This window comes from Cornus florida, unplaced genomic scaffold, assembly GCF_030987335.1.
Source record: "Cornus florida cultivar Cherokee Brave unplaced genomic scaffold, ASM3098733v1 CherokeeBrave_3.0.0_Hap2_Chr04, whole genome shotgun sequence".
In the NCBI taxonomy this organism is placed as follows: domain Eukaryota; kingdom Viridiplantae; phylum Streptophyta; class Magnoliopsida; order Cornales; family Cornaceae; genus Cornus; species Cornus florida.
The window spans coordinates 14,923,257-14,938,409 of record NW_026775574.1 but is presented as its reverse complement, the minus strand read 5'-3'; the positions used below and the strand labels follow the sequence as shown (position 1 = coordinate 14,938,409).

At 34.4% G+C, this 15,153-nt stretch overlaps 2 protein-coding genes across 3 annotated transcripts; both read right to left on the bottom strand.

Moving 5' to 3' along the window:
- Positions 1–3,489, bottom strand: LOC132302825 (eukaryotic translation initiation factor 5A-4). Its single transcript, XM_059799791.1, has 5 exons — positions 3,259–3,489; positions 2,214–2,336; positions 2,047–2,103; positions 1,889–1,963; positions 1–282 (listed from the first exon to the last, which is right to left on the bottom strand). The coding sequence occupies exons 1-5, from the start codon at positions 3,379–3,381 to the stop codon at positions 181–183; spliced, it is 480 nt and encodes a 159-aa protein (XP_059655774.1). The 5' UTR covers positions 3,382–3,489; the 3' UTR covers positions 1–180.
- A 2,624-nt stretch (positions 3,490–6,113) lies between these two features.
- On the bottom strand, positions 6,114–13,681 carry LOC132302824 (mitotic checkpoint protein BUB3.3). Of its 2 annotated transcripts, XM_059799790.1 has the most exons (10): positions 13,227–13,681; positions 13,016–13,146; positions 12,183–12,265; positions 9,661–9,912; positions 9,465–9,537; positions 8,899–8,979; positions 8,737–8,818; positions 7,953–8,053; positions 6,622–6,729; positions 6,114–6,517 (listed from the first exon to the last, which is right to left on the bottom strand). In XM_059799790.1, the coding sequence occupies exons 1-9, from the start codon at positions 13,329–13,331 to the stop codon at positions 6,651–6,653; spliced, it is 987 nt and encodes a 328-aa protein (XP_059655773.1). In that variant the 5' UTR covers positions 13,332–13,681; the 3' UTR covers positions 6,114–6,517; positions 6,622–6,650. The 2 variants fall into 2 exon arrangements, 1 of the variants encoding a protein (XP_059655773.1); XR_009480938.1 differs by lacking the exon at positions 7,953–8,053.
- Positions 13,682–15,153: the final 1,472 nt, after the last annotated feature.

Here is a 15,153-nt window from a genome sequence, read left to right as displayed (position 1 = left end):
TAACAGAACAAAATCGTCCATTATGCAATCCTTAATAGATAATAAAGACAAGTATCTCTTAATAGTTGAGGAGCATCCCATCCGAATGTTCCACAAAATGGTGTCCCATATTAAACCCCTTAGTAAGTTACCATAATTTGAAATTTTTAAGCCCCAATCATTGTCTATAACTTGAGAAATTTACTTGGGGCCAATATCCTTAAGGGCGTTGATCTGCTCCTCTCCCATGGCAGACATCACAGACACAACAAGGTCTTTTCCGTCAGCAAATCCATCCTTGATCTGTAATATATTCAACAATTACAATTACTCGTAGAACATTTAGTCGTTCAGACAACAAAAAGAATAAAATAATTAAAATAAATTCATCAAGAAACTAAAGCAAGTTGTGAATTTCAATAAGAAAAAAGTCGCAAAAAAAAAGATCATCAGATACAGGGCTGGAGTTATGACACCAAAACAAATCAACCACATTGAAATACTACTGTAAATATCCAAGTGGAAGTATGCATCTCATACGCCTCAATAAAAGTTAACGCTAGAATGAAAATACCAAGATTTGATATTCAGACCGCAGATATCAGTTATCACCCCTATATAATCTTAAAATGCTTTAACTATAGAATTAACATAGCAGATCTGCATTAACAAGCAATGACATTGGTTTCAAATTCAAAGGTAGCATATGCAATCAGTGTTATTGTAAACAGACCGGACTAGCGGATCTGAACCCTCCTCAACTCCACTTCAGTTCATTAAAAAAACATAAAAGAGTTACTAAAAAGAAAATCAGAACAACTAATAAAAACCCATTCAACATTTGGACCAGCCAGTTCGAGAAAGAGAATGATAATATGCCTGTTATGTATTATTGTTATTGCCATTATTTCAGGTTATACGTAGTAAGTAGAACATTTTCAGACAAATATACTGTATTGAAGGAATGAAAGAATGATAACACTGTAAAATATAAGAAGTATAGTAGATGTATCTTAAACTTCAGGTTTGGCGTTCTTGCGTGTGGGAGGTGTCGCATCCTAGTCTAAACGATCCTTGTTGATTATTGCATTCTAAACCATGGGAGTCAAGTGCTTTATGCAGGATACCATTAAAAAAAAATACCAATCTATTGGCAGAAGCTACGATCCTAATATTCTATAATGGACTGTTTAAATTGCCAAAAGGGCGGAAGATCTCAGAAGCCGAGAAATGAAGAATTGCAATCCCTATCTAAAGACACCAAGGAAGGTACTAAACAAAATAATTTTCAGAGGAAGTAACCAAATTTCAGTAAATACAGTCAACCAACTTTAACCAAAATCCCAAATTACCTCTTTATTTCCCACAGTAACCAGGTAAAAAGAAAGGACTCAACATTTTTTAATCATCCAGCTGATACACACTTCTAACACGAAAACAGAGCTTGAGACAAATCCGGACCAGTTGATGTTACTTGCTACACTTGCAATGATTAGACTACTAAAGTACACAATCTAATATTTTAACACAACCAATATGTAAGCACTAGAATAACAAAAGCTAAAAGGGAGAAGGGCATACTTTTCAAGCAGTATATATTTTACACAGTTAGCAACAAATCGTAAACAAATGCTTAGAATGGGAATGATATGGACCCATCTGTACCCAGTATCCCAACTGCATATAGCTTCACGAATTTAAGAAGACTAGGAAAAGATTAACATATAAACTATAAATACAGAATACATAAAATAACTCATAAATATTAATTGATAAACTATTAAAAGCTGGAAAAATACAGCAATTCAACCCCATGGCACACCAACATATACAATTGTTTTTGAAAAACACAGAGATATAAAATTATAGATTAGCATATGTAATAACATAGACAACCACATTCTCTAACCTGCGAGAGCAGATTATCATCGGTTGGAAGCCTTAGGTCATCCTTGGTATTACCATTCTCAGTCAGCAGACTCACCTGAAACATTTGGCAGAATTATCAGACCAATATATTCACAAAAAGTAACACAGGCAATCAAACAAGATAAAGTTGGTAGGTACAAATCCATCCTCAGAAATGTCGATCAGCTGGTAGTCAGTGCGGTTGACATGGGGAACCTGTAATTCAAAAACAAACATATTAAGGTCCTAACAGGAAAAGAGACAAAATGCAGCACACCGGAACAACATAAAAATGATTAAAAGGAAATAAAAAATAAAAGTATTACATCACAGTTGTGGGAAGAGGGAACGATATCTTCAAGCTTTTTTCCACTGAAAATGTCAATTCCAACGAAATGACATTTAGCATGACCATGCTTGCCAGTTTTGGAAGTTGAGACCTCCACAACCTGTTTCGGAGAGAACAATATAATTAGACAGTCCTAAAATATGTCAGCAGCTCCTGGTGACTGCAAAAGGTTCAAGCAAGACAGGAATTCAATAAACAAACTCACTGTTTGAGAATTGTATAGCTAAAAATTAAAAAATAAGGGAAACAGTCTTCCTTAGTCCATGAACGCGAATATATATATATATATATATATATATATATATATATAAGGACAAGCCACATAATAGGTTATATTATTTATGGCAATCAAGTTTACAGAAAAACAAAGTGATCGCAAAATTATTTACTTCTTACCCTTCTAGCAAATTTTAAACGACTTATTGGCTAAAACTCAATTAGGCAATCTAATTTTTACACAATTGATTGTATGACTATGTTCCACCATAAGACAACTGACACAATTTTTAATGGAGCAAAACCAGAGAGCATTAACTGCAAGAAAACCACTCTTGAAAAAGATGGAACTGACTCGCCCTTGCCATGAAAAAAAAAAAAAAAAGAAAAGAAAAGAAAAAAGAGACAGTAGACCAGGAAAAAAAAAATTTCTACCCAGCAAATCTTCAAAAAGATGGTGTCTATAAAACAAAAATAGAGGCAAAGAAACAAAAGAAAGGCTGGAGTGAATTTTTATATTTTTTTTTACGAATGCAATATTGTCTTTTACACTAGATCTGAACTTTAGAAGGAAAAAAATTACAATCGAACAATATGTATTGGGCTTGCGCATATTCAGTCCGAGACAAAAAAAAAAAAACCCCTAGCATCACGATCATATATACTTCCACAAACGTACTTTTGGAGATCCAAAACAAAACCTAGAACACACAGATCTAAAAGACGATATATATATACATGTGTGTGTGTGTGTGTGCATGTATATAGAAAAGTATAGAGATCGAGAAGCTAATAAGAAAGGGAACCTTGCAAGGTCTGTTTTTGATGACAATGTAACCGTTCTTGCGAATGGTGCCAGCCTGCTGAGGATAGGTCTTCGAAGCTCCGGCGTCGGCCTTCGACTCGAAGTGGTGCTCCTCGTCCGACATGCCTTCTTCTTCTTCTTCTTCTTCTAGAGAGAGAAAATTGATGTGAGAGAGAAAGTGTGGTTATATTATGCAGGAGCAAATTGGGATTTTTCTATTTAGGGTTTTCTGAAACTCGCTACTACAGTACATAAAAGGTATTGTGTCGGGTTGATCTCAGCCGTTGGATTCAATTTGCGAATTATGAAATATTAAAGTGGGAATATTCTCATCGATATATCTATCTCTTTTGTTGCGTTAAAAGAACGCTGACCGGACCTCACGAGGAGTCGGAATCCGCACGTGGGCTGCTAAGGTCCCACACTCCTACATTAAATGGATTAAATTTTTTATTTTTTACTTTTGGCACTAAATGGATTAATTGAATTGTGCTCCTTTTTTAAAATAAAAATAATTGACATCAATTTAATCCAACTAGAAATTGATTACTTTTGTTTTGTAGTTTTCATTTTTATACCAAATATGTTTCACATTAATAAATTGGGAAAAAAAAAAATTTCAAAAAATGATTAATTCACGATAGCGAAGAGTACCACCGTATATATTTAACGTATGAAAATAAAGAGTCAAAATTGTGTTTAAATGCTCTAATAACTCAACGACTTGAAAGTAGAGAATCAAAGTTGTGTCTAAACTCACCAATAATTCAACAATCTGAAAGTAGAGAGAATTAAAATTGTCTAAATGCACCAGGACTGTTTGATAATGCATTCAATAATATAAAAGTGGAGAGTCGAAGCCTTGTTTAAATGCACCAATAATTGAACGATTTAAAAGTGGATAATCAAAGTTGTGTCTAAATGCACCAACACCGTTCAGGGCATTCAACAACCTGAAGGCTTCGCCAAGTGAATCCAAGTTGAATGTATTCAACACCCTGAAATATAATTAGTCTGAAATTTACTTTTCCCTCTTAATTTAGGCCTTATAGTTGGTGCAATTTCAACAAATGAGTTTGCTTATTGATCCATAAAGGGACTTGGAAGAGATCACAGGACAAATTTTGTGCCTCAAAACTCTCACAGTTTGCCGCAACTTAAAACTAATTAAGACAATATTTGTTCATTTCTTTAAATATAATATATTTATTTAAATATAACATATTAATTCAATTAGATTTGTTTTTAAAATATTACTCCAATAATAATACTAGTTCCCAATCATTTAAAGATCGGCAAAAATAATTGATGGAATTTCCTTCTCTGTCTTCCCTCTCTCCAACACCTATATTAATTAGTCTGAAATTTCTTCCAGTTTCATCACAGCATCGATCCGAGAGGGAGAAAGAGACAATGAATATGAGAGAGGAGTTGATTTTGTAATTTTGATTGAATTGAATTAATATTGTAACTCATTTGGCGAGGTGAAATCAACTACAAAAATAAATAAAAAAAGAAACATAATGTTTTCATACTGCTTATTTTCTCTCAAAATTTTTCTTGCACATAATACAGAGAAATAATAAGTGCCTTTTTTATTTGGCATTTCTATTTTACCCATTAACTTAATCTTGCAAAATAATTTCTTTCTTTATTACAAGTTCTCTACGAAACAAATATTTTTTTTTTGTTTTCTCAAAATTTATATAAAATTGGCAACAACAACATACAATCAAATTGTTTTTTTTTTTTTTTAATTTCGTTTCTCTTAAATTAATAATTAGTTCTAATTTTACCTAAGAAAATATTATGACGTCTTATTTTAAATATAAATAATTCTATTATTAAATTTAATAATCATTTTACTATTTCTTCGCTAAAAACATATATCATCAAAGACAAACTCATTTATTTTTTAGTATTTGAAATCATAAGGGTAATTTTGGTATGTTCAATCACTTTAATTTCACTTTTATGCTATCCAAAATAACAAATTAATATTTCCTTACAATTTTCTTGAATAAATTTTCATGATTACCCACATGCATACTAAAAAATAAATTTTATTTTCATTCACTTCATTTTTCTTTCATTTTTTATTAAATTTCTTTTTTTTTTTTCTTACTTATTTTCATCTAACCAAATGAAACCTTAAAGAGATATATTGTATTTAAAACAATCCGCAATTGTTCCCTTAATTAGTTTTAGGTTTGCTGCCAACTGTACACGAGGGGATCCCTGGTCCGTAAATAACACATAAACATTATAACGACTTAAATACTTGATAAAAATCTTTTAAAAAAACGTTCACATTCCTTTTTAGGGAAGGAAATAGAGGCTTTAAAGTTCAAAATTTTGGTCCTAATAACGTATGTCCAATTTCGAATTTTCAACCAGTTAGAACAAAAATCAGATGGACTCCTCATGAATTATCGTGTGTTTCACTAATAATTGCCCATTAAAAGCATTTGAGATATCAATTTAAACCGGGATCCTCAATGGAGGGTGGAGATCAATTTACACAAATTAAAGTGATCTCTACCATTCACATGTGCAGAGCACCGTGCTGTGCATAGAATCAGATTCGAGTCCAAATTGATGTGATTCGTAACCCATAAGTGATGAATGACAACTAGTTCGGTAAACAACTTGCTACATCAAGTCCATAAATATGAGAAGCTACCAGGCATGTCCAAAGTTACAAATATTTGCTTGCTTACCAAAAAAAAAAAAAAAAAAAAACAAATTAACAAACAAATAACTCTGCTAAAAAGTCAGAGGTAAGAAGAATTTTACACCAAAAACAATACATCAATAATTTAGAATGTATGATCAGAAGCTGATTAGTAGGCAGTGTGTCATTTAACTAGTTAAATACTTAAATCAAGAACATTGTACACCAAGAATGATTCCTAAAATTGTACACAGCTACATGCCATTCCTTTACTTGTTGCCCCAAGAAGTAGCGTGTTCGCTGTGATTATAGTTGATACAACATTTCCTCATTTATTACCTTGCAATCCTACAAGAGGAAGCCATCAATGAAATAGACTCGTCTTTACACTCCGGTAGTGCAATTCTATGTAACAGGCGGATTTGTTTTCCGGAGCCAAAAGTTTAGATTTCAGGGTCCAGGATCAGACTAACTTAACTTAAAGTCAGATGAAGGGGTTTAAATTGAAAATTCAGTGTGTTATAATGCCTTATATCCACCAATCCAAAGTTTTCCTGATGTAATCACCCACAAAGCATAGCGAATACTGCCATTGGAATAAGCGCAACAAGTTAATATGGTGACCATTCAAAAAATTTAAGATAAGCAACTAATGCAGTAGATTATCCATATATAAATGTAAGCCATCACCTTTCTTTAAGCAATATCACACGTAAACTCTACTTGGAACTTCCGGCTGAAGCTGATCCAATGCAGCGGTCATCTATTTCATGTATGAATATTTGAGGAGGCTCTTCTCTGAAAGTCACAGGCAAAAAAAGAGTTCACTTTGGTTTGCCCCAAAGCTTTGATTTACATGGAAGAATCAGTAACATTTTACTGGAGCCACAAGATGTCAAGAACAAGCTTTATGGATCTCCTATTCATAAATGTTACTCTAAATTTACTTTCTAAATTAAACATACGCCAATGCTATAAGGCGATAACTGGCAAAGTTTTCTAGATTAGTATAGTGGACCACCGAGATATCATATTTCCAAAATGTAAGTTTCACAGGGATGCAGCAGTTGATGGGGAGAGTAGATGAATTTAATAAATGTGGAAATGGAAAGCTCATGTGAAACCCAACAAGTAACCTTCATTGGTAATGAGAAACCAAGCACAAAATTGAGAGAGCATGAGTATGTCCTGAGAAGAGCATAACAACGAGATTAAAGGAATCAGAAAAAACAAATCTGTTGACACCCCTTATTTGACGATGTGGAATTTCAAAAGCTTTTAGGCTGTGTTTGGCGGCATGGAATTGGAGCCTTGGAAATGGAATAGGTGGAATTGGAGAAAAATTTGGTTCAATTTTGTGAGTTGCTTTTCTCCAATTCCACCAATTCCAATTCCATGCCTGCCAAACATAGCCTAAATAAATAATGGAGCACAACATAGTTGATAGAGGGGATTGGATCATCCCTGTACAGGAATGAAAAGATTGGTAAAGATAAAAAAACAAGCACACTAAACCTGCATGGAAGGTAAGTTGGCTAAAACGACGATTATGAACCAAATAACACGAGTTTGAGGCTTTCAGCCTTCATCTCTAAGCGTGATCTGGTGGTGAAGTAATTATGGTTTGGTTAAAATTTTGGCACTGCAAAGAGAGTTTATCCATTAAAACAACATAGGATATCAACATTCTACATTATCCTATTCACATCTGTTTCTGCCTTTTGTTTTGTGATTACCATTCAAGTTTACATACACAGTTTCCCACTTCAAAAACTCGAGCCAATAAAATATCAAATTTTCTTCTAAAAGTTCGACTGTAATCTTTGATTTATTGACGATACCATGACATCACCCAAAGTTTTCTTAAAATGAAGTACAGTTAAAATTCTACACAAGCAACATGATAATTAGCTGCCACGGTATGAAAAAAAACTGGTGATTATTATTACCAAGCTTTCCTCATTGAAAAGAGACATAGTATTGAACTTCAGAAGGCATTAGGTGAGAGAAGATTGACTAACATTTCATTTGCTTCTTGGTATGTGTAGCTTGATGCAACAGCCAAAAGATGCCCCTCGCGGCTATATGATAAGGATGCCACACTGTTGGGGTGCCTAGGCAACTAAAGTAGTAGAAGGTTAAGAGTGCTATGAGACACATTAAACAACCATTAATTGGTAAAAGAAGGGTTGCCATATATATCAGGGTAAACATGGTTCATTTTTTGAGTGGAAACAAAACATATGGTACACAACTACACATGCATATTTAGGATCACAATTATTTCCTCGTGACATAAGAAGCATAAAGCTGTTAAACTTCGAAGAAAGAACAAAAAAAGTTGACATGATATATATTTTAGAAAAAGTACATCATGACTTGTAATTAGCAAAAACTAGCAAGATAAACAAATGCAAGTATCGTACTACCACATATGTTGAAGTGATACGAGTGATTTTGTACACAAAACAAAATTGCACAAATTTGGGAATTTTGTAGCAAATATTAATATGTAAATTTAAAAGGCACATCAACTATGATGCACTAAAAAGCCAATGGGTACTAGCCCAGATGGTATCATCTCTCCTCCCCAAAGGGAAGGTAGAGTGTTTGAGCCCCGCTAGGGGCAATATATTGTGGGTGTGCGTGCATTTGTTTGAACTTCCGAAAAAAAAACTATGATGCACTAATTACACATTTTGGGCACTAGGCATCTTCATTTGCAAAGCATATATCTTATTAGCTTTACAATTAAGTTAACCTTGTCTAATAGACAACACGTAAACTAGAATCAGATAAAAGTACCTCATATAATCTTCTCTTGCTTCGAGCATCCCATGTTGTAACATAGCCCTCATTATCACCAGTGACAAAAGCACCACAGAAGCTAATCAAAGAAGGAGGAAAAAAAGTATGATTCAACTTGTCCCATCTATGATAATAAGCTAATAATGGGGGAACACATACAATGGATTAAATGCAATGTCATTCACCGCTACAAGATGATGCCTTCCATCCTTTGACTTCGGATAACACCGAAAAGCATATCTGCAATGTATCATGAACTGCATAAGGTATGTAGCCATTACAGCAAAATAAAAATTGATGCCAGACGTTTGTAGTGCTAGAGAGCTTCAATAAAGTTTAAAATATGAAATTCCAGATCCTGGACAAATCTAAACACTAGTGATCAAAGTGAAGACCAAGGGTATCATGATGCAGTGACACAAGTACTGATTGCAGGAACAATTTTTGAGTCACGTCTGAACAACATTTGAGACATTATGCTCCAAGTGATTGAGGAGAATGCAGGGAAAGTAGTGAATACCTGTAATCCTCTCATATTGGTTGTAGCTACACTAGCAAGATTTCAAGTTTATTTTCTTTGTTTTTCCATTTCTTTTTTACGACTTCATTGCAAACAAACAAAGCTTATAAGACAGCTTCAACCCATTATAATCAAATCACATATATGATATTTCTGCATATAAATCACTATCCAGAGATTTAGAGTACCACAAACAGAAACTGACCCCACGGCACTAGAATTGGAAGGATAGAGATACTCCAGTTTGACCTTTCCATCAACCGATCCAACCACAAATCCTGTATGAACAGATGAATAATGACAATGCTGTTGGTTGAGGCTATCTCCGAGCATTAAAAAAAAACTAACTTGTATAAGGCATATAAATCATTACCAATATGATAACATGGTTGTTATAATACCTTCAGAATTAAGAATTGGGCGGACACATCTTATTCGGATGTCCAGATGTGATTCTTTTTCGGCGGCTGAGTAGTTGAACTTACGTAAGTCGTAAATGTTTACTGATTCCCTAATGGCAGCAAACAAATTAAACCCAGAGACTGACATAGACACCACCTCAGCACCTAAAGTGTCCAAGCATCGATGAGCATGTGTTGCGCGTGTGTCCCAGGACATTATCTTTTTATCCCAACCAGCAGTGATTACTTGACCTAGAATTTAAAAATAAAAAAAAATAAAAAAAAATTGGAAATCATGTCAAATTTGTTTCAAGAAAAGAAAAATGAGGAGTTGCAAATGTGAACATTATTATGAGTGATGAGACTTCTATATGAGCCACTGACTACGTTGCAGAGTCATGGTCTGTGGTAAGTGCCAACATAATGATTGATATAGATGGAAAGTAGTCATTTGAAAGACTCCAAGTAGAAGCACTTATTATAAGGCAATACATGCTTAGAAAGGCATGTAGAGAGAGATAACTATTTAATATTAATTATTATCCTCAGCAAGAATTTAAGACCTTTAGCTTGTATTCTTTTATTAGATCTCACTGATGGCAATGATGACTAAATTTAGGAGATGATTGGTTGAGCTTGGGATCGCTAGCTTTGAAAATGGTTAAGACAGCAGCCTGCTGATGCATATGGAAGGAAACAATGAAAGAATCTATCACAAGAACAGGAAGACTGTTGAGGCTTCAGAAAGGCAACATGACACCGAGTTTTTTACTATCAATTGAAGAAAGTAAGGTTCATTTTGTTTATCTACAGATACAAGTTCGTGGGGGCTCTTACATAAAATAAACAATGAAACTAGAATGAGACCCTTTCCAAAGGTTGATTTACATTTTTACCATTTTCTTGATAAGCTGCATTGCATTCCACAAAGAAAATGAATATAATAAAATAAATTCACAAGGATGCAAGTTCCACTTTTACATCCTCATCCTAGGATTCCCACAGCCTTGAACAATTGATTATTACTGGCTTAAGATAATGCACAAAAATATCATGTTCAATTGATAATTCTTGGGGTTCCTGTTGTTAATGCCTTTAGAGTGCAATTTTGGCATGATGTTTTGTGCGCAGAGGTTCCTTCAAAAAAAAAAAAAGCATTGTTGGATCTCTTTCAAGTATATCAAGTTAACAGGGAGCAACATGGTAGGGAAGTCACGAATCTTCGGAGAATTCAGGATTCAGAGTCGAATTCAGTGAAAGGCCTTTTCAACATTTTGTACAACCACCCATAAGTTAAGAGCAAGAGGATATTTAGAGGTCCAACACTGATAGAGTCGGTTGCTATGGAAGGTCAAACTACTGTCCAGAACCTCCTTCGTGTGGACAGCAGTCTTGGATGCTATTCTAATGATAAACAATTTGAAGAATAGGGCAACGTGAAGTTCAATTGGTGTTGCATATGTAAGAAGGCTGAGGAGAAAATCACAAGTCATCTTTGTTGGAGCACGTGAGCTATGAAGCATCTTGTTTTCTTTGTATGGATTTTGGCGTGCATTGACTTCTATTTTTTGGCCAATGGGAGAGCTTCTTGGTTGTTAGCCGCATAGCTGGGGGAGCAAGACAGTCCGACAAGCTTGATCGCTCCTCTAGGTCTCATGTGAAGTACTTGCAGGGAGCAAAAACATTGGCTTTTTAAAATGTGGAGATGTTTAGATATATGATTAAGAAAGTGGTGTAAGATACTTCTCATTTTCTGAAGTCTGAGAAGCTTTTTCTTTGTTTGGTGTGCATTGGGTTTCATGTTTTGGCCAATCTAAGAGCTCCTTTGTTGTTGGGTGGGTAGTTGGATGAGCAAGAGAGTCCGGCAAGCTTAGAAAAGCGCGGTAGTATTTCGGATTTATGGCATCCCAACTTACTGCTTACCCTTATGGAACAAGACCCTCGTTATCATCTCTTCTGAAGGGCTAGACCAATAATTGTGTTAATAAGAAGGGTCACTGAGAAATCCTTTGTTTTATCACTCCTCTATACCCCACATGAACCATGAAGCATGTATAGTGAACAAAACCGTTGGCTTTTGAAAAAATAGGGATGTCTACATATGGATAAGAAACTGATGTTAGATACCTCTCAGTTTCTGATGTCTAGGAGGTTCTCATAATCTTTACATGATTTTAAAGATTCCTAAGAGACTTGTCCATTTTGAAATATTAGTTTTGTGTCATTTATGTTGCATGTGCATATAGGTTGCGTGATTGTGCCCCTTCTGGCACTTCTCTAATGCAATCTTTAATTTATTAAAGAAAAAGGTCTAGTTTTAATTGCGTCAAGACATATTGAATTTAGCATATAAAATTTTATGCAAGCTTTAAAATCACAATGTAGAAAAAAGAGGTAGCAAGACATGCCACAATGCAGAGTGCAGACAGATGCACACACACCCAAACACAAGGACAAATGATGGCTTAAACTTTAAAAATGGAACTGTTAACAATGGGAGTTAAGTGACACCAACAGCTTACTTGTTTCAACGGAATATTCAACACAGGTCATTAAATCTTCATGGCTTCCAATTGCATCATGACTTCCTGAATGTAAATGATGCCTGAAACAACAAAAATATGTCAGTAAATGCCGTCTAATAACCTTCACAGAACCTACTGAAAATGTAGCAGACAAAAATAAGGGAACTTGTTTGTCCTGTTTAAATATGCAATGCAAATAAACAAAAAAAATACCAGACACACAATTTTCTTATTCTTTCATGATACTCCTTATCATAGAATAAGGTAATGAGTATGTGAGATGTGAATGCGTTCATTAGACCAAACTACGGAGGAAAATTAGAAATTGAACTTAAAAGATGACGCGCAAATGTTTAAGTGCACCTCCCAAAGGTTCCTAGTCAGTCCTTATGGAGCAGAGTGGTTTTTTGGCCAGTAATATGTTATAATTTCATTTGCTTTACATTGGAAGTAATAATCATTTCAAGAGTCATTATCATCGAACAGACGAAACTATTTAACTATTAAGAATCATCACCAATTCATATCACATTCCATCAATATGAATGGTAATATTACCCAACACAAAAAATTTCAAGATGGGCAATCGTATCCCCATTTGTTATATGCCTTATAAGTCTAAAATTATTCAATTAGCCTCTTCGTATTACTCGTATTAACTTTCATGCCAATTCAGCAATTTCTCAATATTGCTGACCTCAACAACTCAACTTTTCAGTATAACATGATATTAATTAAGCAGATTAAAGGCATAAAATGGAAATAAAATATATATTTCTAGAAGGGAAAAAAAAAAAAAAAAAAATCCTTGCATTAATGCAACAACAAACCTTCGAAGGGATCCATCTGAACCAGCACTAAAAGCAACAGATTCATCCTGGAAACAACAATCAAGAAGTGCGTCTTCCAAAGGAGCTTCTAATCTAAGCTTAAAGCTGTCCGGATCATACAATCGAAGACTCTGCACATGAAAGTAATTACAAATAGGAAAACATGTTGTGTGTGTGTTACAAGCGACACAGAAGTAGAGAGAATACTTACGGAGTCCCAGGATGAGATGAGGAGATTGTTGGATTGCGGAGCGAACCTGATCCTCGAAATGGCGTCTTGAATCGGGTTTTCGAACTTCAAACAAGTGGCCTTCATTTTTGAAACCTGCTAAAGCGAGCCTAAAGACATCAAAGAGAGGCCGAATCAAAGAGCATTCAATTGAATTATTCAAACCCTAAGTTGGAGAAGAAATGACCAGACATTGGATCAGTAAACAAAAACCCTAGTTTTTTGTGCTTCGAGCGTCAGAACATTGTTTGGCTAAGGACTCTCAGATTCTTCGGTTGAACCACTTTGATTATCTGCGAACGCTTTTCTAGGTGGAAGGAAATATGGAGTGGAGATGTAGAAGTGAGTGAAAATGGAAAAGGGAAGCAGAGAATGAAAGAGGACGAAGACGACTTCGGCCTGGAAATTTCCCGCTCAACAGTCATTTGAGAGTATATAATTAGTTCAAATTGAGGTTGATATTCATTCATTATTAACCCAAAAAAAATTAATACCGTGGTCTATTTTTCTTTTTTTACATGTCTCATATTAGTTGTCTTTTTTGAAAAGCTAATAAGGGACGGATATAGTATAATTATTATTATTTTAATTCAATAATAAAAGTTTTTTTTTAGTTAAAATTTAATAATAAAAGTTGTTTTACTCTGATTCTACTAATTTTAATTTCAAGTTTTCGCTTGAATTTTTTCTCTTTTTTCAAGTAATGGTATGCCTTTTGTTTCAGTTATTTTTGTTTTTGAGCTATTAAAGTGTCAATTTTGGCAATAAAAGTATATTTGATGCAATCTTGTTTTATTTTACACAATATTAAAACGCTTCATGAACCGTGGCCGAAAACCAAAATACCAAAAGTTATTTTTTCTTATTTTAACAATTGTTCATAATCCAAAACCATAACAGTAGCCAAAAACACTGTTTTTGGTTTAGAAGAACATTGTTTCCAAACGTGCTTCTGATTTTTTTCCAAAACACTCCTACAGCAAAAAAACTGTTTCTGTTTCAACCAAAAACAAAATGTCTAAAACAAAGCGCATGTCAAACGGGCCAAACAAGTTGAATTTTAACACTTCATTTTTTTAAATGATCTTCATGAACTCAACAATTAACAAGTTACGATCACGAGTATATTATTTTTAATATACAAACAAAACACTTGAATCGAAGCGTTCTACCAAAATACTTTGCCTCGATTCGCAAGTGCCTACCACGTGCACAGTGATGCAAAGCTATAATAAAATTTAGGTTAATTTTACTGACATTCCCTCAAATTTGGCTAAACATCACCTTAAAACACCTTTCGAAAAATCCTATCACTTACACCTCAAATCACTTTTCCGTCAATGACATCCTCAAAATGGGTATAAAATGACATTTTTACCCTCATTTTTTAATACCTTTTAATTTAAAATATCATAATGGTATATGGACGAAATTACCCCCATCACCCTCACAGGTCACTCACACACTCTTACTTCTGGCGCCGGCCACCTCCCACCACCACACTACCATGATGAATTGACCTTTTAGCTAATTTACCTCTTCTTTCATGTCCACCACCTAATTCACTAGCCGTCGCCCTTCATTATCAATGATTTTTTTTTTTTTTAATTATTACTATTTTTTCCATAAACAATTCTTTTGGTTTCTTTTCCTTTTCTTAGAAGGATTTGGAAAGAAAAGGAAAAATTAAGAAAACTTGAAAGTCTATACATGAAGTTTCCATGTTTGTTGAAGGTATCTGTGATGACCTTGTGGACGGGTGCGAGAGACACTGTCAGGCTGCCACACTGGCGATCTACGGGTGCACAGTTCCACATCATCTGGGTAGAGGAAAGGTAAAGTGCTTATATGTAAGTGTGTCATCTCCAATTGGTATGAAACCTTTTGGAGTAAAGCCCGAGAGCAAAAC